The 27,245-nt window shown below is 46.6% G+C and overlaps 2 protein-coding genes and 1 long non-coding RNA gene across 5 annotated transcripts in view; all 3 read right to left on the bottom strand.

The window, feature by feature from the left end:
* The window catches only part of FIBCD1 (fibrinogen C domain containing 1), a 74,632-nt gene extending 73,652 nt beyond the window's left edge, over window positions 1–980 (bottom strand). Inside the window, exon 1 of the mRNA XM_080990644.1 lies at window positions 579–980. Coding sequence (XP_080846770.1) covers window positions 579–650 — 72 coding nt within the window. The 5' untranslated portion in view covers window positions 651–980. The remainder of the gene's footprint in view (window positions 1–578) is intronic.
* QRFP (pyroglutamylated RFamide peptide) overlaps window positions 1–27,245 on the bottom strand; it is a 149,132-nt gene that overhangs the window by 109,502 nt on the left and 12,385 nt on the right. The gene's annotated exons all lie outside the window — the stretch shown is intronic.
* LOC308468160 lies at window positions 21,372–26,716 on the bottom strand. Of its 2 annotated transcripts, XR_013981502.1 has the most exons (4): window positions 26,581–26,716; window positions 25,809–25,981; window positions 25,336–25,395; window positions 21,372–21,590 (listed from the first exon to the last, which is right to left on the bottom strand). It is a non-coding gene; the product is annotated as an uncharacterized lncRNA (long non-coding RNA). The 2 variants fall into 2 exon arrangements; XR_013981503.1 differs by lacking the exon at window positions 21,372–21,590 and having other exon boundaries at window positions 25,013–25,395.

Here is a 27,245-nt window from a genome sequence, read left to right as displayed (position 1 = left end):
CTGGCAGCTAAGAGGGAAACCACCTCACATGGCTGGATGGGCAAAAGTGTACCATCCGCGTGTCCCCAAATACTTCTACATCTTTTTAATTTTGTGCAAAGATACTGCAGTCACATTACAGGACTGGGCACAGGAAGGGGAGAGGAGCATCAACAGGAGGATAAAAAAGTTTTTGGGTGGCTGGTTTTCTAAGAAACAGAGAGAAAGCAGTGCATCCTGTATCCTGTCCAATCCAAAGCCTCCATCCTTTTAATCTAGAGTGACTCTGGATGGAGATGGTTGCATCCTCAAGTGCAGAGGAATATTAATATAGTGTGTGTATTGTTGGGAAGGGATCAGATCCTCTTATTTAGCCCCATATTAACCACCTGATTGTAAGTATAAATGGGGTAACTAATCCAAATTAAGCATCCAATTGTGCCCCCCTCCAATTTCCTTTTGTACATCTCTCTTTCTCCATCGATACCAGTTCCTCTCTCCTTCACTCAGGGTTTATCCTCCTACCCCCGTTCTTCTATTCCTTGCCTCTCTTAGACCACCATCCTCACTTATTTATTTATTTTTTAAAAAATGCTTACCTGGGATTTCTCCTGCGGACCATCTTCCAGCTGAGAGGCTCCCCCCACGTTTTTCCATCTATCGTTGACCATCTTCTGGATAGGGTGATGAAAAGACTGGTGGAGATAAAACACAGATCCCACAAACGCAACTGAGAGTCGCCCCGGTGATGCCGCAACTCCAAAGTGGTACCCAAGGGGGTGTGATGGAGAGAGTCTCTCTCCCACCACCCCCACCCCGCCCACCAAAAAGAGTTCCAAAGGAGAAGCAGGAAGAAGACAGGCAAAGGGTTGCTTCCCAAGCGCTGGGAAGAGAAAAGGGCTGGATAGGAAAACGCACAGAGCAATTTTGCCTCCTGGTGGGGTCTTGAGGTTCCTTCCTCTAGCTTAGCAGATCCTTTTACCTGCGCTCGCTCGCTTGCTCGCTCGCTCGCTCTCCCTCCCTCCCTCCCTCCCTCCCTCCCTCCTCCCTCGCTCTCTTTCTGCCAGGATCTCAGGAAGATTTGGAGCGGGGACGGGGAGGGACCTGCCGCATCTGCAAGAAACTGAGGGGGAATCTCTCTCTCTGCGTTTCCAGGCAATCCCCTCTTCTTTCTCTTTTTGGCTAGACAAAACAAGCCCACTTTTGCAGGAAGGATGTGCGTGCGTGGCGGGGGGGGGGGGTAATGAAGGGCTGCTTGAGGGAGGAAAGAAGGAAGGAAGGAAGGAAGGAAAGGGAGGCGATGGTGATGACCCACCTAGAGAAAACTTCCCCTCTTGGGAATGCTGATGGTGGGGCGCGCGCGCGTGCGTATGTTGAGGGGTGGGAGCGGGTACTGAAGCTGTCTGGCCGAAGCTCGCGGCACTTCTGCCGCTTAGGGAAAGCCGAAGCAGGCAGCGCGGTGGGATGAGGTGTGGGGGTGCCGAGACGCGAGGTTCCTCCGCGCGCGCGCGTCAGGCTGGCAGGAGTTTCTTGCGCGTGTGAACTTGGAGACGCGTAGCGAGGCGATCGCCTTCCGCACCTCCGCGCGTTATAATAATTGTTAAGCTACGATACTACTACTAGTAGCATAGTATTGTATAGCTTAGTGCTACTATTACTAGTATACATACTAGTATTGCTGTTACTATCGATATCACGGATGCTATTACTACGAATACTACAGAAAGTAATGTTAATATTACTAATGATAATAATGCAGCAGGCTCTATTCCTTCTCTCCCCAGGGGAACCAGCACTCCCAGAAGATGGAAACACACATTCACTCGTTTACATACAGGAAGGGAGGCGTTCACACACACATAAGTACACACCAGAAAGTTGTTAATGAAAACGTGTCCTATCTTCTAACCGCTCCTCAGTCGCAACTCTCTTTTTCTCCCCTTTACCCACCGCTCTGCAACCTGGTTGGCTTCGGGCTGTGTTCACACGTGCAGCTTCCTTCCTTCCGCACCTGAACAGGGCGCCCTCAAGCGACGCCTGCTGTGCATGAATGGGCAGGGTGGGGTGGGGTAGACAGGAACCTTCCCCCCCCGCCCCACCACACGGTTATAGGGTGCCAATTTGAATAAAATATTGTGGGGGCCCAGGTAAGTCCCGTCCTCCATAATCGATCACATGATGCAGTGCACACAGACTAATTGAATGGGAATGTCCATCAACTTTGTTGCCTCAAATATTTTATTGCGGGGGCCGAAGCCCCCCACGGCCCCTAGGAGTTGGCTCCTGTGCACGGTTACATTTTTCCTGGCCCCTCTAGCCGCCAGGCTTCATGAGGGAGCTGCTTCAGTCGCGCGCTTCTTGAGGGCAGAAAACAGCCAGCAAGGCGAAGCGTTTCACATGCCGGCTCCGCTGCGCTACGAGGCTTTGGACAGCCAGTTGTGGCCAGGCAGAACGCCTGCCTGCACGGAATCTCCAGGCAGGGTCAGAGGAATCTCATTCTGTAACCCTGGGGAGCCGCTGCCAGTCAGTGTAAACAATTCTGAGCTAGGTAGGTAAGCGGGCTGACAGTATGAGGCAGATTCCTATGTTCCACTGAGAAACAATGTACATTAGCATCTAAAGAGGGTGGGTAGGCTGGAGGACCATTAAATCCAGGGTCTAAAATTACCTAACTGCACCACTGATTTAAGTTATAACTAATCTACACTATGTGAGTGAATTGGCCATTTGAGAGGAAAAAGAATTAAGCTTGCCTGGGTATTCTCTCTCTCTCTCTCTCTCTCTCTCTCTCACACACACACACACACACACACTACAGAAATTTGTTTAATTTTCTTCCTTTTCTTCCTTCAAAGAACTCAGGGCAGTGTCTATGGTTCTCCTCATCTCACTCACCCATTTCATTCTCACAACAACCCTTCAAGGTAGAGCAGGTTAAAAATGAGTGGCTGTCCCCTGCAGTAGTTAGAGGTTTGGACTGGGACCTGGGAAACTAGGGTTAAAATTCCCCACTTGGCCAAGAAGCTCGCTGTGTGATCTTGGGCCAGGCACTGGCTCTCAGACTAACTTTCCCCTATAGGGTTGTTGTGGGGATTAACTGAGGAAAGGTGGGCAGACAACATACACCGCCTTGAACTCCTTGAAGAAAAAGGTGGGATAGAAATGCAATAAATGAAATGAATGAATGTCCCCGCACAAGTGCTATTCAGAGGTGGATTGCTCCTGCACATGGAGGTTTCACTACCCCCGATGTGGCCCATAAGAACCTAAGAGCCTCATTCAGTCCACCTTGGCCCAGAACACTTGTTTTTTACAGTGGCCAATCAGATGTGTTTTGGGAAGTTTGCAAGCAAGGCATGGAGGCAACACAAGCTTCCCTGGGTTTTTTCCCAAGTACCTGGTAGACTGCCCCTGGGTCTACAGTAGAGTTTCATTTTACTGTAACCATTGCAGAGCTGCATGCACATTGCACAGGTTAGGGTGAGATTTAAATTATTTAAGATAATAATAGTGGAAAGGTTGGTTGTTGAGGGACAAGCTCTCTCTGGGGGGCATTTTCTGCCATTAATTATTGTCTCATTGAGGAAAACTCAAATAAATTTCCACAGGACCATCTTGAAAACTGCTGCCCTAGAAAGACGAAAAGAAAGATTTATGTGTGTAGCTTCTGGGTGTGATTTCCATTAGAAAAATGCATGTTCCGGGACTGCCAGAACATGTCAAGAAATTGCCACTTAATCAACTTGCATTAGCCACTTAATCAACTTGAATTACTTCCATTAATCAGAGGGTCTCCTCCAGCAATACTAAAGTAAGGAAGGCATTCCTCATGTAAAATATTTTTATAACACTTCTCATTCAAATAATACATCCCAAAAAAACTCAGTATAAAAAGAACAACAATAAATATAATCCTGCAACCTGTATAAATCATGCAAACATGCCTGTTCTCTCTTGTTTTGAATGATCTTTTTAAAAAAAACACATACCATATTTTGCATAATCTAGCACACTCTTCCTCAACCTCGGCCCTCCAGATGTTTGAGACTACAATTCCCATCATCCCTGACCATTGGTCCTTCTAGCTAGGGATCATGGGAATTGTAGTCTCAAAACATCTGGAGGGCAAAGTAATACGTTTAGTGTGGAGAACCTATGGCCTTACAGATGTTGCTGAATGATAACTCCCATCATCTCTGGTCATTGGCCATACTTGCTGGGGCTGATGGGAATTGTAGTCCAGCAACAACAGGAGGGCCAATGGCTCTCCATTCCTGCTACATTTGACTAGGAGGTCTCTCCCCCTCCCCCCACTGAGAAAAACTTGCCTCAGCCACCCAGACTGCTTTTGTGATGACTCTAAGCATTGCCTTTGCATTTCTTGCACCCACAAGGTCTAGAAACTTGGTGCTGGTTTTGTTCAAAAAGCCAGTAAGCTGGATTCTGAGGCCAATGCAACATTTTGTGCTTTCACAGTACTTCTGCAGAGCTGCAGCATGTCCTGACTATTCATGGCAGGTACGTTTTGGCTATTGCACCACTTACTCACAGGCTCACTTGTTCGTTTTTCTTCCTAATGCAATGGGGTGAGGATAAAAGAATGCGTTCCAATCTCAGCCTTGGCAAGCAGGTATGAGTTTCTTAATTGGCAGCAGATTTCAGTGCTGTCAATCAGGTTAAGCTTCCTGCTCCATCTGACCAGAACCTGTTTTCTTTCCCACCTGCATTCCCTGACCCCTCCCCCAAAGAAAAAAAATAGCAATCTGATTCTGCCAGGATTTGACACTCTGCATAGATGGCTGCAGATTGTGTGTGGGGGGGGGGTGTTCTCCATGCAGAGCTCAGCAAACTCCAGAAAACAAGTGTCTGTGGCAAAGGACCCCCCCCCCCCCAGCTAAACTGAGGTAGCAGAAGGAAGCTCCTTCTCTGAGGAAAGGAGCCTTGGCAGCAGTGCTGGCCCGACCATGAGACATGATGAAGCAGTCTCCTCAGGTGGAGATCTAGCCTCTAAGGCACACCCTCATTGCTGCTGTCTGTCCCTCCCCAGCCTCCTTTTAACCCTCCACTGCCTTCAGTGTGTTTGTGGGGGGATCTGCAGAGGAGGTTGTAAAAATGGAAGGGGAGCAGAGAAGGAGGCCGTTGAGGTTGACATTTTCTGTTTTACCCCAATCTATAAAATGTCTGGGCAGCTTGCCTCTGAGCTGAGCTGTGGAAGCTTCGCCCAGGAGGGTGGATGGAACACTGCCCCACCAACCTCAGCTTGCCCTCAGCCAGCTACAACTTCCCTTCCTCCTACAACTAGTCCAGGACGGTGGTCCTGCCTAACAACTGGCTCCTCCTTAGTCTTAGCATTGGTGCTTGCAGAACTCAGCAAGGAGGAGGGCAAAAAGAGAATTACCGCTAGTTGGCTCTACTTGTCACTGGCTTTTGATGTTGGATCTGGAGCCCCTTACCAGCCTGCTTTGCTGTGCTCAGCCTGGCAGTTTCTCTGGCTCCAGGTCCCTACCCTGCTTGGACAGACAGACACACCCAGGAGGGATGGGCCAGAATCTCCCATAGCACTGGCTACAGAAACAATAGGGGCACAGGGATCAGCTTATTGGGTCCTACCAAAAGATTTATCTAAATGAACATCCTGTGTCTGACAGTGTGCAGCCCGAAGGCCACGATGGTGCAAGGCAGGGCCTTTTCCAGCCTTTCCTTTCTAGGCAAGCTCCCAAAGGCCACATGTCAGTGATGGGTAGGGCCAGAAGCAAAAGTGGGAGGTAGAAATGCATGCAAATATTATCTTTGTACTGTTGCAGGTTGTGGGGTGGGGCAGCCTGGATGATGCCCTGAGTACCTTCTGATTATCGGGGTCCTGTACTGAGTGACATTAGAATCTGACAAAGGAGTTTGCTGAAGCAGTCAGGCAGGTTTCTTTGTGATACATGCCCACTAAGTGTCCTCATCAGCATCCCAAAAGAAGGAGCTCAGCTGCAAGAGCTACAGCTAAGTGATGGTGCCCTCTAGGTTGGATGGGTCTTTCCTCCACCTGCCTCACCTAGGAGTACAAGAGCCAGTGTGGTGTGTGAGAGCTGAGCTGGAAGCAGGATGTAAGCTGGAGACACAGAGCCATGCTTGCTCTGTGCTGGATCCAAAGCTGTGACTAATGGAAAAGCAAGATCTGTTGGGGGTGAATGCTGTGAGCCCTTCCACTTTATGCTCAGGTTGTATATATGTGCATAAAGGTATGCATAAAGGGTAAAGGGACCCCTGACCTTAGGTCCAGTTGCGAACGACTCTGGGGTTGCAGTGCTCATCTCACTTTACTGGCTGAGGGAGCTGGTGTACAGCTTCTGGGTCATGTGGCCAGCATGACTAAGCCGCTTCTGGCAAATCAGAGCAGCGCACGGAAATGCCATTTACCTTCCCACCAGAACGGTACCTATTTATCTACTTGCACTTCATGCTTTCGAACTGCTAGGTTGGCAGGAGCAGGGACCAAGCAACGGGAGCTCACCCCGTTGTGGGGATTCGAACCGCCGACCTTCTGATCAGCAAGTCCTAGGCTCTGTGGTTTAACCCACAGCGCCACCTGCGTCCCATATTTATGTGCATATTTGACCATATATCCTAAGGATACCACAGTCTCCACTCATGTTCATTCCAAGGAAACTAAATCCTGGGTAAGTGCCTGGAACTTGGATATTAGGGTGGCATGTAACAGTACAGTAGAATGGTTTCTATAACTACTCACATGTTCCCCTTCCCCTCCTCCCCTCTGAATTCTGCACTGTCCAAGTTGCAGTGACATTTTGCCTTGGGCAGAATCCTCTGACCTGGATAACAATAATAATCACAGGTGAGATCGGACACACAGCAGTGGGAAGGACCAGGGGCTTGTAAATGAGATGGAGCCATTGAAGGGTGTGCAGAATTAGGGAGAGGAGATCCTCTGTGTTTCATTAGCCCCTCACAGCTGGCTGATTCCGGGTGGCTTTTCCAAGAGAGCTAAAAGAGGCCTCCCAGCTCCCAGAATCATTGCAAGCTGTCCTTCCGCACGCCCCACACTAATTAATTGTACAGCATTGCAGATTTAGACAGTTAGTTGCAACTGCGTGTCATTTTTTACTCCTTCCTTAGATGCTGGCAGCCAATAAGAGATGGAGGGAGAGGGAGGGAGAGAGACAAAAGAAAGAAAGAAAGAAAGAAAGAAAGAAAGAAAGAAAGAAAGAAAGAGGGAGTCTGTGCAACATCATTGCTTGCTGGGAATCTCTGCAATTGCTTCCTTATTGTAGATGCCTCAAGATGGTCTCCTGGGACACATGATTGTGCGTTTCTGGCCCAAAAACCCTGCAAAACATGTCAGGGTCTCACCCACAAGGCAGGCAAATAACTCAGTGTGCTTCCAGGCTGCCACTGTTTCTAGGTAGGATTCAGTCATGTGCTGACAAATTCACATTGCACAATTAGAGTCTGTCAGGAGATCTTGCGTGACAAACCAGCTTCCCAAAAAGATCTGACTTCTTGCGATATGGAACGAGACAGGAGAACACCCTGGAAAGTGTGCAGTAACATTTGCTTTATGCAAGGGAGTGTTCACCTTACTGTGCTGAAGCACAGCAAAGTGCCTTGAAGCACACTGAACACAGGGAAACTGTTCACATCAGCATGGCTTCATTAGTGTCAGATTTGTTTCCATTTGCCTACACACCAGGGGGCATTGACAGGGTGGGAATGTCTTCGCCGTACGCAGAGGTGTTCACACCTTGGCTAGGGATGAATTAGAAAAAGCTTAAGAACTACAACCGGTGTGAGGCTGGGTTGAGAAATGATGACTCAGACAGTAATATTTTACAGAAAAGTACAGGATACATATGCATTTTGGATAGTATGCAAACACAGGTTAAAAACCCATTGGTCCATATACCGGTAATTCTGGCAGCAGCTCTCCGGTATTTCAGAGAGCAGTCTCTCCCAGCACAACCTGGAGATGCCACTGGGGGATTGAACCTGGGACCTTCTGCCTACAAAGCAGGTGTTCTATTACTGAGCCACAGCCCTCTTTGCCCCCTACATATGTGACCATTCCACTACCACAAACATCCACGTTGTTGCCTCTTTCCTCCACATCTCTCCATTTCCCTGCTCATCATTAATGATGCATATAGAGAGAAGTAATGCTGGATCCAACCCAGAGACATTTGAAGGCCTTGTGAGTATTGGGTGGCCCCAGAATGCCACTGGTTTTTTGTTTTCTTCATGGCTTGAAGGACCTTTAATGAAGCTCAAAGAACAGGAGAGCTGGCCTCCTCTTGGTACATTAACCCTCCCCATTTCCCAGTGTGTTTGTGCCCCAGAGAAAAAGAACCAGATGGTCAGGATGCAGTAAGGGCATGGAAAAAGACATTACAGTGGCTGGGGGGGGGGGAGAGACATCCCTGGAGCTACCTACCCCCAGCACAATAGCAAAATTATAGCCAGGCATGTTTCTAGCTCTTTGTTCTTAGCCTGGTGGGACATTTGGGGGAAGGAATTAGGGAAGGGGTACTTGTTTCCCCAATTTGGGAAGGCCTCTACCCTCCCATCCCCAAACACAACAATGGTGGCTCTTACTGGAGAGGGTTAGGAAGAGATCTTCAACCAGGCAAATGACAGGATAGGCTCAGCAGTGAGCACAAGGTTCAGAAGTCACAATTCCAATATAGACATAATGACATGAGAAGAGTCTGCTCAATGGCCCATCTAGGCCAGCATCCTGGTGCCACAGTGGCCAACCAGATGCCCACTATGGGAAGCCCTCAAGCAAGATTTGGACACAAGAGCATTCTCTCCTTGTCTCCAGCAACTGGAATTCAGAAGCATTTTTGCCTCCAACTGTGCTTTGTCCTCCCTAAGTTTGCCTAATCCTCTTTTAAGGTCATCTAGGTTGGTAGCCATCACTGCTGTGAGAATCATAGAATCATAGAATTGGAAGAGACCACAAGGGCCATCGAGTCCAACCCCCTGCCAATGAGAATGAGTTCTGTAGGTTAGCTATGCACTGTGTGAAGAAGGGCTTTCTTTAATCTGCCTTGAGTCTTCCAACATTCAGCTTCATTGGATGTCCACAAATTCTAGTGTTAAGCAAGAGTTTTCTTTATCCACTTTCTAGACAGAGAGGCAGGGCTGAATGAAAGTGATGAAGATGCCCCACAGATTTTCATGCCCCTCCTGCCGAATGTCTAAAGCTATGGGACTCTCTTGCCTTACGAGACTGCTATGGGGGCAAACACACACTCTGCTGGTGCATCTGATCCCATCTGTGGAAGTCAATAATGGTTCCTGGTGACAAAATCAAGTCCTGCCCCTCTGACTCCAGCTCTGCTATCACCTCTTCCTGTTCAGCCCCTACTGTTGGCTGGCGAAAGTCCTCACCACAAGGGGCTTTGCACCCTGCAAGAAGGGCGATAGGGGGAGCTGGCTGATCTACCATTCTCCCTTTCCATTATCTAGAGTTTTAAGAGGAGAATCTTAAGTTCAGTTCTCCAACTTTCCACTTCAGTTTGAAGATTCTTTCTTAAAAAAATCATCAGCATTTTAGTGTAAGCCTCTCCTAATATATACATTTCCCTAATATAATGCAATTTAGTAGATTCCGTTTCCTAATGTATGCATTTTCATGCACCTTTGTTCTTTTTTCATGCATTAACTTGGCTGCTGTCGGGCCTCTGAGCATGCATGAAGTGTTTTTCATGCAGAATACACCCAAACAGATATTTAAAATCCACTGACTACCCATCTTGGCCTGAAGACTATGAGAATATTGAAATGCGTTATACGGAGAATGCGGGCTTTGTCCTCTTCCCTGTTGAGTTCTACAAGGGGAAACACAGAGGCTGAGGAGGAAGGAGATGGCACAACCTCCTGGATTAGTTGTAAATATGAAAGGAGATTGGGTGGGAGCTGGCTGAAGGGAGACTGAGGTTGGTGGGGCACTGCCCCATTTGCCCTCATGGACCAGCCTCCTCTGGTAGGGCAGAAGGCAGGAAGATCAACAGCAGGTGTTGCCAGAGCCAATGACAGGCAGAGCCACACTCCAATCAGTTGTAAGTAAGAGGGCGGGCAGGTGGGATCTTGCTGACCGCAGACTGGAGGGGGGGGCGCAGGGAGCAGTCCCCTGTTCACCCAAATGGAACAGCCTCTCTCTGTGGTGCTTTATTTCCACAGTTCACTTTTGTTATCCACAATAAGATTAAATGCATAAACAAGGTGGGGGGAGGGTTGTCTTGCAGCTGGTGGATCCCTTCATACATTCAGAGCAGGCTGTATCGGTAGTCACCATCTTCTATGGAGTTTGGTCCAGCTCATTTCATCCCTGGCAGACTCCCGGCCCCTGACAAGAGCCTCACCCCACCGTCTTTCAAAACAGCTGGGGGGCTTGCTTCTCTCGAAGCTGTTTCGACTTAACTCTGACAATAAAATTTACCATTAAAAATAAATTTGTCTTGGCTTCACGCAGCCCTGGAAATCTGCAGGGGGAGTGATTCAGTGGGCCTGTCACGCCGCGGCATTCAGCCTGCTGAGCCGAGCACACTGGATCTTTTCCAAGTCCGGCAACTCATTTTCTCCTGCCGGAGCCCAAGAACGTACAGTTGGGTTGACGTTTAATTTAGCACCTAACATACCTTGACATAAACCCATAATACAATAGCAGTGGGGGAGGGAGATGGTGATGGTGAGAGGAGGAGGAGGAGGAAGAAAGGAGAGCAGGGCCAACTGATGGAATTGATTTTGTTTTGTTTTGTTTTGTTTTTTTAGGTCTTCTACTTTTGCTCTGTCAACAATCAGCAGGTATGACAGGATGAAAGCTGCAATAAAGGGAGGATTGAGCAGCGAAAATTGGAAAGGGGAGCGCTCTTGGTTTCTGCTCCCACGGCGGTTGAACAAATGTGCCACCTAAACAATGGAGAGAGTTGTGGCAGCATTGTGGCTTCCCGTTCCAGGATGGGGTTTGAGACCAAGTTGGAACCCAAGATTCAGATGTGGCTGAAACACATTTGCCATTAGTATTTTGCATGTGAAATTTTCACTTTGAGTCTGAAACTTGAATTTCAAGGTGAAATCTGTGTGTGATATCATCATCATCATCATCCATATCCTTTCTTCCCAAGCTTGGATTCAAGTAGGCTTCCAACATTTAAAAATGCCGTTATGAAGTAATATGAAGTACGGTAATAAAAGCTGAGTAGTTAAGACCAGTAATTAAAATACATGCAGACATATTGAGAGCCAGCCATTCAAATCCACTTTGCCCTGACAGCAGCCCAGTGATCAGCGTCACCTGCACCTTAGTTTCCAAAGGTCTGTCTGAACAGGAAGGTCTTTGCCTGCCAGCAAAAGGAAAGCAAAGAGGCAGCCAGTCTTACCTCTCTTGGGAGACAGGCTCACAAAGTGAGATACAGTCTTTCATATGGCCTGAGCCCCAACCACATAGTGGACTGTCCCTAGACGCAGGGACCGTCCCACATAACTGTTCACCCAATTCTACCCAATGCTATTGTTTATCTATTTTTTGCATTTATATTTCACCTTTTTCTCCAAAGAGCTCAAAGCAGCTTGCGTGCTACAGATAGGTGTGAACAGTAGTATATACTGGTATCCATTTGTGCACTGATCACTTGTTTTCCTAGGATGGTCAAGAGCATCAGGCTGAGTCAAATGTCTTTCAGGCTCACCATTCTTCACATTTCCGGAGCAATTTCCAATTAAAAAAACCTTCCTGGAAACTCTTCAGCATTTTGTGCGAGGTTCTCTTGATAAACATATTTTTGCATATTTCTGTAAGCAAATTCTCTTAATATAATGCATTTTTGTATGTTATTTTCACTAATATAATGCATTTTTGTATGTTATTTTCATATTTTTGTTATTTTCACATTTTTGTATGTTATTTTCATTTCGGGGCACATTTCCTCATAATATTTTCAGCTGGAAAACAACATCACAAAATTTAGGTAAGTTTTTAAGAATTTGGGTAAGAATTTTAAGGATGGCTGGGTTCAACTCTCTTGGAAACTGCTAATTTGATAGGATCAGCTCTAAATCCAACCTAAATCAAATTTCCCTAAATCACTATCCCTGCTTATGACCATCTCTCTTGATTGCTTTGCAATGCATGGATCTACTTTCCATGGAGTCGTCTCATTTGTCCATCTGGGCCAGTGATGTCTACCTTGTCTGGGAGCAGATCCAGAGTGAAACCATTCTATGCAGAGATGCTGAGGATTGAAACCCGGGACCTTCTGCATGCATCCTACCTCACAGGGTTGTTGTGGGGATTAAATAAGGAGAAAGGAAGAACCATGTATTCCACCTTCAGGTCCTTGGAAGAAAAAAAATGAATCCCTGTAAATAAAACTTCAAAGGGGTTCACAAAGAATATGAAATGTGCATGCAAAGTGCCACTACAAATCAATACTAAAAACAAGGGGACACACACACACACGCGCGCGCGCAAAATGAATAAAACCAACAGTTAAAATTATGCATGATAAAGTTAATATTATAGGTTAAAAGGTATGTGAACTGTACCTGTTTAGGTAGGCTAGCCTAAACAGAAAAGCTTTTAGCAGGTGCTGAAAAAGAATACAGGGAAGGCACCTGTCAATAGGCAAGGAGTTCCAGGGTGCCACACTAAAAGATTGGTGCCTTGCAAGCACTGAACAAATATTATTTTGCACTCGGAAAAGTGCCAGTTCTGCAGATCAAAGTGGCTGAGTGACAATATGTGGGGTAAGGTGACTCTCCAACTGTAAAAATATATAGCCAGGTCTTAAATACGACTGGACATCTGCCATTGTGCATCACCTGTGAAGTCAATAGAAAGACACCCCAAACATTTAGTCCTGAGGTTGGTGTAAAGCAAAGCATGACAATGGGATTTGGTGTAAGTGTACTCTTTTTTCCCCTGTCACCCCATCCCATCCACGTTTTCATGTTTCCTCGTGGTGAGGCTGCTCCACCAATGCACCAATACAGTGGTACCTCGGGTTAAGTACTTAATTCATTCTGGAGGTCCGTTCTTAACCTGAAACTGTTCTTAACCTGAAGCACCACTTTAGCTAATGGGGCCTCCTGCTGCCGCCGCACCACCGGAGCACGATTTCTGTTCTCATCCTGAAGCAAAGTTCTTAACCTGAAGCACTATATCTAGGTTAGTGGAGTCTGTAACCTGAAGCGAATGTAACCTGAAGCGTATGTAACCTGCGGTACCACTGTATATTAGAGGAGATATCTATCATGCCGGCATCTCACTACCCTTCAGTCGGAAAGGGCTTCTTCACACAGTGCATAAATGATGGAACTTGATCCCACATGAGGCAGGAATGTCAGCCAACCTAGTAAAGGTAAAGGGACCCCTGACCATTAAGTCCAGTCACAGACGACTCTGGGGTTGTGGTGCTCGTCTTGCTTTATGGCCGCAGGAGCCAGCGTTTGTCTGCAGACACCTTCTGGGTCATGTGGCCAGCATGACTAAGCCGCTTCTGACAAACCAGAGCAGCACACGGAAACGCCGTTTACCTTCCTGCCGGAGCGGTACCTATTTATCTACTTGCACTTCGTGCTTTCGAACTGCTAGGTTGGCAGGAGCCGGGATCAAGCAACTGGAGCTCACCCCGTCACGGGGATTCAAACTGCCTCAGATCGGCAAGCCCTAGGCTCTGTGGTTTAGACCACAGTGCCACCCGCGTCCCGTCAGCCAACCTAGATGGCTTGAAAAGAATATTGGACAAATTCATGGAGGAGAGGGCTGTCTGTGGCTACTAGCCACAATGGCTGTGCTCTGTCTAGCTGGAGGCAGCAATTCTTCCAAACACTAGCTTCTGGAAACCGCAGGGGAGGAGAGTGCTGCTCTTGTGCTCAGATCCTGCTTGCAGGTTTCCCTGCAGGCAGCCGCGTTGCCACTGTGAGAACAGGATGCTGGACTAGACAAGCAATGGCCTGATCTAGCAGGCTATTCTTATGTTCTTACATCAGGCAGTGAGTCTTTTAAGTACAGGATTGCACCCTACATCCAACAATGTAAGAGAGAGCATGTCAGTTCTGCTTCCCTGGAGGTGGAATTTTGAAGTTCCTTCAAGGGAGTTTAGTTTTTGACAAATACAGATAGGTTTAATTGTCCTTACTCTTCTCTGGTGGGCATTTAAAAGAGTTTCAGGCCTAGCGTGTGGAAATGATGCCCATCAGGATTGATCCCACCATCCTTTCTTTTAAAAGAGATATCTTTGGAGGCAGTTGGCTGAGGTGTCCGTTGTACATCTTAGATGCTGCTGTCATGCAGAATATACCCCAACCAGCGTTCCTGGATGATTTCTGTAACTCCGCTTGCTGCTGCTGATGGAACAACATGGGGGGGAGGTGCAGACTGATCCCCGCAGTAATTGTCCAGACTTCCTGGACCCAGCTAATAAAATACTCTCTCTGCCTTTCCCTCTTGGCAGAGTTTTGTCAACTGGGAGCACGCAGACAGTCGTTCTCTCTCCTGCATAAGTGTGTTTCAATTCACATTGCTGGGGTTCCCTGGAGAAAGCAGCAGCCGGCGGAAAGGGAAAGATTTTGGCAACATATGACAGACACACATACACAAAGGCATTGTTGTTGCTGCTGCTGCTGCTGCTGTGTTTTGAACAAATGGTGCCCAAGCACAGTGCAGGAACTATTTATTTATCTCACTAAATTTATACCTTGCTTAATCGGGGCATAAGAGTGGACCCAACAACCTCAAAGCAGTTTGCAAAGAGAATAAAACAATAAGATTATCAGTGGGGAAAACACTCCATAAAACATTCGAAAGATAAAATCAGCAATAAACTAAACACAGATTAAAACATACATCAGTGTTCTACATGTCTTGGTAGGCTTGTCTAAACAAAAATGTTTTTAGTTGTTTGTTGGCAAAAAAAGAACATTGAAGGCACCTGTCTGGTGTCAATATGGTGCTACCATGCATAAAGATTGATTTCTTACAAATGCAGTACAGCTGTTATGGGGCACCTGTAACAGTACCAGTTCCACAGGTTGAAGGATCCCCACAAAGGACCACTATCCAGCCTCTACAGCAACCATTTCTTCTTCTACAATCCTGTTTTAGAAGTGAAGCAGAAGCTGGAACATCTGGGTGAGGCAGTGGGGACCTGCATCTGTCTTTGCCCCTCTATATTGACTCCTGTCTATCTTCTTGTAGATTGTAAACCACCTTGAGAATTTCTGTCATTTGGCAGAGACTAAATATACACTCCAACAGAGAAATAAATATGCAGAGGCTCTGTCTTCATTATGAACCCTGGACGTCACCCAAACACTCTTCTGAACATCCAGCAGAGAAATGAATCGTTCATTAACATCTGGGATTGCGTTGAGGTTTTTTTGGAAGCGGCTGTAGAACTCTCCTAATAGCACCCTGATCCTCTGCATCTTCAGAGTTAGCTAGGATTCATACAGCTTCTCTGTTCCTTAATTGTTCACAAGGGACCTTAGCACTGAGGCTTGGAAGATTGCTGGCTTGGTTTTATTTATTTTTAATATATTCTTTAAAACACACACAAAAATGCTGGGGGGGAGAACGGGACCTTTTTATTTGTTTTACTTTATTTCATCCTTTGTCTCCCAGACAGACTGGTCAGGTTTCCCCCCACTCCCCACCCAACTCTCAAAAGAAAATTACTCTAAAGCCAAATGGAAAGGTTATTCAGACGGACAGTAAAACCCAAAGCATTTGACACATCTGTGGCAGGGAGGGGCAGGTGGGATATGAAGTAGGGAATTTGCAATACTGGAGACAGGTAGGGAAGGCTCAGTGGTCTGCTTGGCATGCCGAAGGTCTGCGGATCAGTCCCAAAGCAGCATATTTTAAATTAAACAAATTATTGAGGAAGGACCTTAGCTCAGTGGTAAAACATTTGATTGCCATGCAGAAGGTCCCAGATTCAACCCCCACTGGCATGTCCAGGTGGGGCTTGGAGAGACCTAAGATGGCTAGAGGGCCATCTTTGACCCGCACACCTGAGGAGACATAGTCTTTGTTTATGCTGGATTTCAAAGTGATTCTGGAATGACAGGCAGGTGTCCACTGGTTGATTGCAAAGATGTTGTCTGTATCAGCATCAACTTTTGTTTGGGAAACTTGGGCAGGGTGGCGAATAAGGAGGGATCGGCTGGCATTTGATTTAACTTGAGCATCTTGGTAACAGATTAATGTTGGCATTTACTTTGCCTGCAATGCGCCTTTACACTTCTTCGAAGTTGGGAGCACTGCAAAAAAAAAAACACACACACACACCACACACTCACACACACACTTTTCTTGGCTTCTTCTCTTTTGTTGGCATTTTATTCTTCCAAGACAAAAAGAAAATGGCCTTTTATTATTATTATTAATCATTTCTATAGCGCTTTTCATATGCAATGCTCTTTCACATCCTGATGGCATCCATCCTCACAATAGCCCAGTGCAATAAGCACTCTGTTTGTGGGGCTCACTGTTTGTCTGTGAGTGTAAGAATACAAGAAATGTAAGAACATAAGAAAAGTCTGCTGCAGGCCAATGGCCCTTGTGGCCCAGCATCCTGTTCTCACAGGGGTCAAGCAGATGCTTTAATGGAAAGCCTGAAAAGGGACCTGGGTGCCACAGTGCTCACCCCTCCTGTGGCTTCCAGAAACTGTTATTCAGAAGCATTTCTGCCTCTGACTGTGAAGGGGGAGCCTGACCATCTGGGCTAATAGCCATTGATAGCCTTCTCCTCCATGAATTTGTCTAATCTTCTTTAAAATGAGTATTGTTCTTGTTCTTGTTTTTATTACATAGTTTGGGTTTATGTTTTGTATTTTTATGCTGTGAACCACCCTGAGCTCTTCAGATGAAAGATGGTGTACAAATATAATAAATAAATAATAACAGATTGCCAGCCATCACTGTCTCCTGAGGGAGCAAGTCTGAACAAATATTAACTGTTGTGCATTGAACTTAATGCAAATTGGAGTCGATTTCACAATGGCACAAGTGGGTGGCAAGGAATGGATCGACACAAGCTCAAAGCATGTTCCATCATGCTTTGAGCTTGTGTCGATCCATTCCTTGCCACCCACTCCACATATATGCCACACTGCAGATTCAAGAACAGGGGTGAGAGGACTCAAGCTTTGTGCCTCTGAGGTGCCCTGCCTTGCTTTGTATGCCTCTCAAATTTCAGTTTGGGTTGCCTTCACAGGAGGCAGCAATGGTCACCAGCTTGGATGGTGGTCAGATGTGATTGGACAACTTCATGGAGGACAGGGCTATCAATGGCTATTAGCCATGATGGCTGTAATCTACTTCCACAGCTGGAGGCAGCAGGAGGGGAGAGTGCCCTTGTGCTCAGGTTCTGCTTTTGGGCTTCCCATTGGGAGATCTGGTTGGTCACTGTGAGAAGAAGATGCTGGACTAGATGGGCCTTTGGTCCAATCCCTCAGGACTCTTCTTATGTCCTTATGAAATTAATGAAAATGACTAAGTTATGTCCATCAGTTACAAAATTCAGTCGACACCGTTTCACATTCCAGCCACAGTGACCCAAAAGTAGGTAGGGTTCCAAACAGCGTGGTGTGGGCCTCTTTCAGGACCTTGGAGAGCTCCTGCAGAAAGCAACAGTTGTTATTTGTTATTTGCCTACTTTCATCTTCATTTTTTTAAGGGAACACAATAAATTAAACATCTCGTGGTCTCCTTGATCCATAAAATCGGTAGTGGCATTGTTTCTATTGGCCGGGGAGCATGTGGGGACCAGGAATTTAAATGAGTGACATCAATGAAGGATTTCTAAATAACAGCTGTGCTCAAAGGGCTTCTCAGAACTCTCTACTCTTTCTGGCAGAGAAATTGGCAATGGGGAACCGTTATGCAACATTTCTCTGGGATGGGGGAGAAATCTATGGTGCAACCACATTTAGGATGTTGTGTACAGTTCTGGCTGCCTCACCTCAAAATGGATATTGTAGAGTCTGAAAAGGCCCAGGAAGGGCCAACCAAATGATCAAGTGGATGGAGCAACCCCCCTATGAGGAACGTTTGCAGCACTTGGGGCTTTTTAGTTTAGAAAAAAAGGTAAGAGGTGACATGATAGAAGTTTATAAAATATTCATGGCGAGGAGAAAGTGGGCAGAGAAAAAAAATTCTCCTTCTCTCATTAATCTAGAACGCATGGACATCCAATTAAGCTGAATGTTGGAGGATTCAGAACAGATCAGATAACTTATGTTGAAAACCCACAAGCAAGACCTGAGCACAAGAGCCCTCTCTCCTCCTGTGGTTTCCGGCAATTGGTATTCAGAAGCATTTCTGTGTCTAGCTGTGGAGGCAGAGCAAAGCCATCACATCCAGTAGCCATTAATAGCCTTGTCCTCTTTGAATTTGTCTATTCTTCTTTTAAAGCCATCTAGGTTGATAGCCATCACGGCTTCCTGAAGAAGTGAGTTCCATAGTTTAACTGTGTACTGGGGGGGGGGTCATTTATTTTATGCTAGTACTTCTCAGAGTAGGCCCACTGAAAATAATGGGTGTGACTAACTTAGATTCATTAATTTCGGTGGTTCATATTTTTCTGGATACAGCCCAGAGGCATTAATCTGCCCTAAACCAAATGTACTCGTCCTTCCCAATATTCCTGCTGTGCATATATGAGACTGGAAGAAAGGAGAGATGCAAAAACAACAGTGCCTTCTGCTTTGAGATCCGCACCGGCCCCCACCCCCACCCAGAGTTGGGGAACACGCTTCTCTTGGAAAAATGCCATTACAGCCACCAAACAGCCACCACACACACACACCTCATCAGACATCATAATAATATTAATAATGAAAGGGCAGCTCTTTCTAAGATCTTAGACCCTAGTGTAGAGCAGCTGACAGAAGCTTTGCATGCAAAACAGCCTCGTGAGCTTCATTCGAAGCAGAAGAGAATGGAAAACATGGGGGTGGGAGAGAGAAAGCCCTCCCAAACAAAAACACTGATCCAGTCCCTTCATTACCGAGGATCAAAAATCAAGACGAATGCTTTTCAGTTCACAACATCTGGGCTTGTGTGTTGGAATTTTGCAGGTCTTTTCCTCCCTCCTGTGAATAGATCGTGATAGGAACTTAAGGCCAGGGAAAGCCATCTGAGGTTCCAGGTGGCCACCACTCCACCAGTTCCTTTGCTGTGTCCACTCAGCACCATAGAGTTAGAAGGTGCTTTTCATAATGGGCCAATCCAGTAGAACCTCCATGCCCAGGGGCAGTCTACCACCAAATACCAGTTGCTGGGAATCACAAGTGGTGAGAGTTGCTGTCATGCTCAGGTCCTGCTTGTGGGCTTCCCATTGGGGCATCTGGCCGGCCACTACGAGGATGGGATGCTGGACTGGATGAGTCCCCCCTGACCTGATCCAGCAGACTTTTCTTACATATTATGAGACCCTGAGCAAAAACTTAGCACAAGGGGCATCCTTCTGAAGAGCCCATGTATCTGAACTATTACAAGGACATCTTGCTGGGGACTTCTGTTGATGTGTTATGACGCCCAATTCCTAAATTCCACCTAGGCCTCCTGTTGGTCCTGTTCCACTTGAACACCCTCCCAATATTTCTCGGCCTCTTAACCTGTTGACCCAGTGCCAAAATAAGAGTCATCGCTGGCCTGGATGTATGCACCAACCCTCCTCAAAGGTCCCTTTTTGTACTCACACCTGTAACCACTGCCCCCTGTTGTTCAAGGGGTTCCTTTCCTCATCCTCGAGTCTTCATTAGCCCACCCAAAGGAGGTGCTCAGATTGAACACAAAGGGAAAAGAGGGGGGAAGGTTAAGCGAACACCTAGGAAAAGAACACAATTCTCACTGCTCTGGGGTTGTGTGCCATACGGCTCTCTCTTGCTCTCATTCCAGTTTTATGTGTGTTCTGTTGAATTCCAATTAATGGCAAGTGGAGTGGGGTGGGGCAGTATTCTGCTGGATTCCTTGAGGTGGGAAGCAAGAGACCCATCTGTAGGCAATGGAGGGGCCTATGGAGGGGACAGAATTCACCAAGTTCCTTGGGGAACCTGTCCCCCAGCACTTAATTTGGTGGGAGAACACACATCACTGTTATAACAACAGGAAAACAAAACCCATTTTTTTCAGTGATCAACAACCCTACATCTTTATTCTCTTGCTCCCTCCTGGTTCTCATCACACGCGCACGCACACACACAAACACAAATGTTATTTTTTTCTTGTCTCCAAGCCTCCAGCTCTCCCTCATTCTTTCTCTCTCTTTCGTTCTACCACAGAAGAATATTGATTGAAACGCTGGGTAATCCATTGTTTTTGCAAAAAAAAAAATTGGCTTTGAACAGTCCCAGGTGGAAGCCGGGGGAATCTGCATGTGTTAGCTGCTTGCAAGTGCATCTGCCTTCATCCTCAGGAAAGAGGGGGGTAGGTTGGAGGAATTAAGAGAGGAGGATGCAGTAGCAGCTGGGCTGCTGCAGGAATGAAAACTGGTTCTTGTTAGTTTAGGGGAAACCAGGTGTGTCTTGTTCTTCAGGATCCCATTCTACATCAAGTGTCTCTGTTTATCAAAATATTTCTTTGTTTGTTTTATTTATGTCTTGCTCCAAGTGGTGTCTTGGTTCTTCTTCCCCTCCTCATTTAATCCTCCACAACAGCCCTGTGAGGTAGGTTAGGCTGAGAGGCAGTGACTGGCCCCAAGGCCATACACACTGAGCTTCATGGCCAAGTAAGGATTTGACTCTTGGTCTCCCAGTTCCTAGTCTGACACTCTGCAGAACACTGAAAGAAGACTGAGCAAGTGACTGTGCTCTGTCTCCACAACTCGAGGAAGAAATGCTTCCTTATAAAAGTTGCTGGAAACCACAGAAGAGGAGAATGATCTTGTGTTCTGGTCCTGCTTGTGGGTTTTCCAGAAGAGGCATCTGGTTGGCCACAGTGAAAACAGGGCGCTGGACTAGATGGGCCATTTATCCATCAGGATCTTAGGTTCTTATGGCAGACACTTATTGTCACTGGTAACATACTGTCCCTATTTGGCCTTTAGGAAAGATTTTAATAATGCCTTCAAAACTATATTACTACTAGATCTGGGGGCAAAGGTAGAGCACCAGGTTTGATTCCTGCCCCCCACTCCAGCATCTTCAGGTAGAGTTGGGGGGGAGACTCCTTATCTGAAATCCAGGAAAATGACTGCCAGCCAGTAGAGACAATGCAGAACAATATAGACCAATTGTCTAACTTGACATAAGCCAGCTCCCTATATCATTCTACCCTTTATTTTAAAAACTGAGGACTAGAAGCTTACTTTGTTTTGAGGGGAAGGACCTTAGCTCATGGGCAGAGGATCTGTTTTGCATGCAGAAGATCCCAGATGCAATGGCATCTCCAGGCAGGGTTGGAAAAGATCTCCACCTGAAAACCCTGGAGAGCCTTGGCCAGTCATTGTAGTCAATACGGAGTTCAGATGGACCTGTGGTCTGACTCATTAGACGGCCGCATCTTTTCTTCCCTTGATGTACTGCACCAACTGCCTAAATGTTTGTCTAAAAGATTGGAGGGTTTAAAAATAAGCCTCCTGCAGAGGTTCTTCCTATAAGGGAGACAAAATGGAACAGAGCTGCTTAAGGGATTTTGACATCCTCTCGGCAAGATTCAAGGAGACACTGCAAGCGTTCTGGAGAAGGACACAGGAAAACTGTTGTACCGTCAGCTCAGTAATGAAGTGGGGCAGTGACAAGTGGACAGCGTTCCCTTTATGAGGACTGAAGGCCCATCATTGATTTATATGATATATGGTGTGCACAACAATACTGATGGACCCTTTTAAGGTGCTATTTATTGCAACTGGCTAGTGGAGGTCAGTTTCTCTCCGGTTGATTTGCAGGGTGGTTTTTTGTCCATCCCCCCCCCCCCATTCTATCCCCAAGCACTGCGCAACAGAGACTTCAGGCCTTCTTTAAAAACATGCAGAGGCATTTTAGGAAAGGGTCTTACATGTTATGGAGAGAACAGATAGAGATATGTTTTTCTCTTTCTCTCATAGGACTAGAACTCGTGAACATCCCCTGTTGCAAGATCCAGGATGAATAAAAGACAGCTTAGAGAAAAGACAAGCAAACGACGACATGAAAGAAGTTTGTAAAATTATGCACGGCATGGAGAAAGTGGACAGAGGAAAGTTTTTTCTCCCTAACACTAATGGACATCCCGCATAACACATGAACATCCTGTGAAGGTGAATGCTAGAAGATTCAGGACAGATAAAAGAGTGTACAGCTTACAGTGCATCGTTAAACCGCATGGAACTCACTCCTGCAGGAGGCAGTGACAGCTACCAACTTAGATAGCTTTAAAAGAGGATTAGAAAAAATCGTGGATGAGAGGGCTATTAATGTCTACTAGCCATGGTGGCTTTGCTCTGCCACCACAGTTGGAGGCAGCAATACTAGTTGCTGTAAGCCACAGGATCCAGCAGACAGGCTTTTCTCACAATCTTATGTTCCCCACTAGGCTGGCCGCTGCGGGGGGGGGGTGTTCAGAAAACCCAGGTGTGTGCATTGGAGGGTGGGGCAGGTATTTCCTGTCTGCCCCCTCAATACCCAGTTTGGGGATTCCTAGTGTTTCCATTTGCCCCACCTTCTTTGCTCAGTTAATTGTAACCGCTTACGGCACAGAAGTCACACCCTCAACAAAAAGGCTTAGGAGCAACACAGCAGGTATAAGTAACCAAGCAACACGGTCACCAGACACAACATTGACAGTAAATGGTTACCTGCTTTAACTGAGGGATATAGTCTTGGTTGACTTAGCTGTGGCTGCAGAAACCCTTTTAGGAATCAAGAAAGATGAATGAAGTTTAGGAAGAAGCTGGTCCTTCACACACACAGAGATTTCATTTCCCCTCCTTCCCCCCTCCCCCCTCTGTTTTGCTCTTGCACTTTCAATTAAGCCACGGAATTAATCTCTTGCAACAGACATTGGCTGTTGTCATTGCTTTTTAAAAAAAGAAAGAAAGAAAACAAATCTAATTTGCATTGGGACTCCTAATTACTTTTACTGCATATGCCAACAATTGCAATGGAGGAAACATGGGAGGGAGGATGAACACTGGACTCTCTCGCAAGGTTTTCACAGACAGTGGTGATAATTGTAGGGACTTGGGTGGTAGTCCCCATACCAGGAATCATCAGAGGCAGAGTCCTCTGACAACAACAGCCCTGAGGAGCAGATGGATCCACTGCCTGGCCCATCCCATTTGGAGCTGCAGGCCCCAGAACTTGCATCTCCTTCCCTGATCTCCAATGAGACCTCTCTACTTCCAGACATCAATGATTGGCTCATGGACTCCTCAGAGTTAATAGGCAGGGAGTTTCAAAGTTGTTGGTTCTGCCACATTAAAAGATCAATTCCTTACAATGCTGAATGAGAATTACAGACCATCCAATTGTCCCTATTTTCCAGGGACGTCCCTGATTTAGAGAAGCTGTCCCAGTTTCTGATTTGATCCCATAATGTCCCACTTTTCCTTAGGATGTCCCTATTTTCATTGGAGAAATGTTGGACGGTATGGAGTTATCCGACTCCTGAGCCATCTAAAGACAATCCTGTATAGGGAAGGGTTTTTTTTTAATGTTTAACGTTTTATTATGTTTTTATATATGTTGGAAGCCTGCCCGGAGTGGCTGGGGCAACCCAGTAAGATGTGTGGGGTATAAATAGTAAAATTATCATTATGAAATGGGACGTCCCTATTTTCATCAGACAAATGCTGGAGGGTATGGGATTACGTTGTGTCTGTAGCAGCACCGATTACTGTGAAGGACTTGGGAATGTGGTCTAGGGAGAATAATAAGAGTGTCAAAGAGAGATCCAGAGGGCCACGTTGGATGTACCCTGTCCCTGTTTTACAGTAATCCTCCATGTGGAGGATTACTCAAAGCAATATCCCCTTACAGCAGGGGTCAGCAAACTTTTCCAGCAGGGGGCTGGTCCACTGTCCCTCAGACCTTGTGGGAGGCCGGACTATATTTTTGGGGGGGGAAATTGAATGAATTCCTATGCCCCACAAATAACCCAGAGATGCATTTTAAATAAAAGCACACATTCTACTAATGTAAAAACACGCTGATTCCCGGACTGCCCATAGGCCAGATTTAGAAGGTGATTTGGCCAGATCCGGCCCCCGGGCCTTAGTTTGCCTACCCATGCCTTGCAAGAGGGGCATCTTCCAAACTGCCCAGATCCAAGCTTTCTCTCTCCCCCCCGCAACACCCACAGGTAGGGTTGCCAGGTCAACAGCATCCCAGACCCCACGATTCCAGGGCCCAAACCTGAGACCTAGGAACAATCTCTGGTGGTCATGCATGGGGACCCAAGTGATGTCATGGGGGAGGCCCCTGGAGATGGAGGTTAACTGTGAGCAGGCATGGCAAGTAGGGATTGTGGGGCCAGGGCTCCCCAAATATTTTCAATGAAGGGGCTGGACCCCCCCAAAGTTCTGTGTCAGCTGTGTGCACAGCCGCAGGGCGTGCTAACATCACATGTGCAAGCCAGAGGGCATCCACACGACATGTCAGCATGCTCTGTGGCATGCACAAGTGACATCAACGTGCCATGGGGCGTGCTGACATTGCATAGCCCTGGCGCCCTCAATCACAGGGGAAAGGCAGTGCATGTGATTGGGAGAGGGGATGAGGGCAACCCCGTCCCCTCCCAAAGGTCTGTTCTATAATTTGAAGCCAAGCTGAAGCTTGCAAGCTGCATGCACAGTCCTCTTAATAATTTTTTTTAATTGTTAAGGGCCCTCTCACCCACCTGTATTTTCAAGCCCCCAGCAGGAGAATTCAGGCAGGACCTGAAAGTCTTATAAACAATACTCGCAAGCTGAGTGGTAATGGAAAACAGCCCAAAATCTTGGTACCACTCACCCTGGAATGTGGTTATAATGGAGAAAATTATGCATCCTTTGAGATTTTGACAGGGACTAGAACCTCCAGGCATTTATTATTATTATTATTATTATATGATTTGGCACTCCTTCGTTACATGTACAGCGAAACCATCATTTTCAAGATGACCCTCATCACAATCCTGGCAGAGACAGAACACTATCCTTGATAATCAGAATAATGCTGATATTCTTTACTTGGGCTTTTGTTATTTTCCGCCTCCATGCAACTGGACTCATTCTACAATTTTATGGTTTTTGTATTCCATCTTTTAATTTTCATCTGTTGCTACAGCTGTTCTCTCTGCTTTTTATATACGTTATCGAATGAAATAAAAATTATTCACAAGACGAAAAGAAAAAAGACCTGGAGCTCTGGCTAACCTACCCGCAGGCAGGCAGATCTTTGCTCTTCAATTCCCCCTTCCTCCTCCACTTTTCTTTCTTTCTGCCATGCACAAGCAAGAGAGGTTGGTTGCATTAAGAAAAAAAATCATTGCCATTTCTTTTTCTTCTTAGAACGGCAACCTATTTGCTATCATTAACTATAGATGGGACACTTTCATGGCCAGGGCAGAGGCTTGGAAGGGTAGGAGGTGGCCCACTAGTAATGACTGCAGCTGGCAAGAAGCAGGCGAAAGGTCCTAGTTTGCTCAGGCAGGGGAGCCTGTCCCTTTCTGTTCTCTCTCCCTGCTATTCTCTTCCCCTTTTCTTAAAAAAAGATTTTTAAAAAAATAAAAAATAAAAAATAGAGCCCATTGTCCCTGTGCAAGCTTCTAGATAGCCTGATAATGAGGCCTTTTCAGCAGCTGGTCGGTCAGTCCTTTCTTCTCAGTGGCACAAAGGCTAAAGTGTCCTTACCTGCTTCTGAACAGCCTCTCCTGCAAAGCACCCCGTTCACCTCCATTACACCTTCCAGCCTCTGATCCACTGTCTCCTGGGATGGAGTGGCTCCTCTGGGTGGCTCCCAGCAAAGTGCCAGGGATCCGAATAATAGAGCTTGTAGAGTTGGAAGGGTCATCTAGTCCAACCCCCTGCAAAGCATGAACCACAGCTAAAGAATCCCTGGCAGATGGCTATCTCACCTCCCTTTAAAAACCTCCAGTGAAGGAGAGGCCACCGCTTTCCAAGGTCATAGAATCACAGAATTGATTCTATGTAGGGATTGCAGCCAAAGAATCCCCAACAGGTAGCCATCCAACATCTACTTAAAACACTCCAATGAAGGAGGGCCCACAGCGTCCCGAGGGAGCCAGTGCCACTGCTGAACTTTTTGTCAAGGTTCCCTTTCAGTGTCTCAAGTTACCAGCATTTTCCCGCTGGGAGTTTCCCATAGGCGACTGCTCTGCCAGCTAATAGATTTAGCTCTCATGGCTTCCTCCCCGCCATCCACCCAGCAACTGACATGCCAAGCATAACTCTTCGTTTTTGCTTAATTTCATTTTGCCGCTTGTCCTTTTGGCCCTGCCGTTCCGCCCCTCAAGAATTCCTATCCTCCTTCCCTCTTCACTTGCCTCTACTCTAAGCAAGCCTTTTGCATAATCTGATTTAGGCAGAGTCTCTCCCCCACCCCTCACTGCCAGCCCCCTCTACCCTTCAGCTTCATCCTCATCTCGCTAAGCATTTGATCCACCTGCAGTGTTTATTTGGCAGAATCCCAAAGTTACTTCCACCTTCTTTTCAGTAAAAAAATGATACTTGTCTACATATCGGCTTTGCACTAGTCTGACTGTCACGGCTCCCAAAGGCTCCTGGGATTTGTAGTCATTATCGCGGCAGGATGGGCAAGTCTAGAGTTTCTGCTCTGTGACGCTTCTTGTTAGGTGGTGGGTTGACATAGCAGCCGGCACAGCGATTTCTTCAAGTAGCTCTTTATTATGGTAAGCTGGAATAGAACTAACTGCGAACAGCTCAGCCGGCCTGTATTTATAGGCAGCCGGCTGTCAACATTGTAACCACAACAGCCCAGAGTTCCCGCCTAAAATAACTGCCGCGGACCTGAGTGAAAACTATCTACAGACCTGAGTGAAAACTATATACAGTATCCCCCTGTTGGCCCAGGGTGAAACTACACTACATAACACCCCTCCCCACCGAGATAAGGCGTTAGTTACAATCGTAATGGTTTCCTTATATACAGCACTACGCGTAATGGTTCAATTAAGCACAAAAGCATATCGGTTACATTTCCCATACTTAGACCAACAGTGATACCTGTCCAACAACATAGTCCTTTAAATAAGTTGGGCGCTTGGAAACTCTGCCAGACCGCCGGGGACTGGTAGCCAAGTCCGGAGG

Source organism: Podarcis pityusensis (genome assembly GCF_964106645.2).
Source record: "Podarcis pityusensis genome assembly, chromosome: Z".
Lineage (NCBI taxonomy): Eukaryota > Metazoa > Chordata > Lepidosauria > Squamata > Lacertidae > Podarcis > Podarcis pityusensis.
This window is presented reverse-complemented; position numbering and strand designations above follow the sequence as displayed.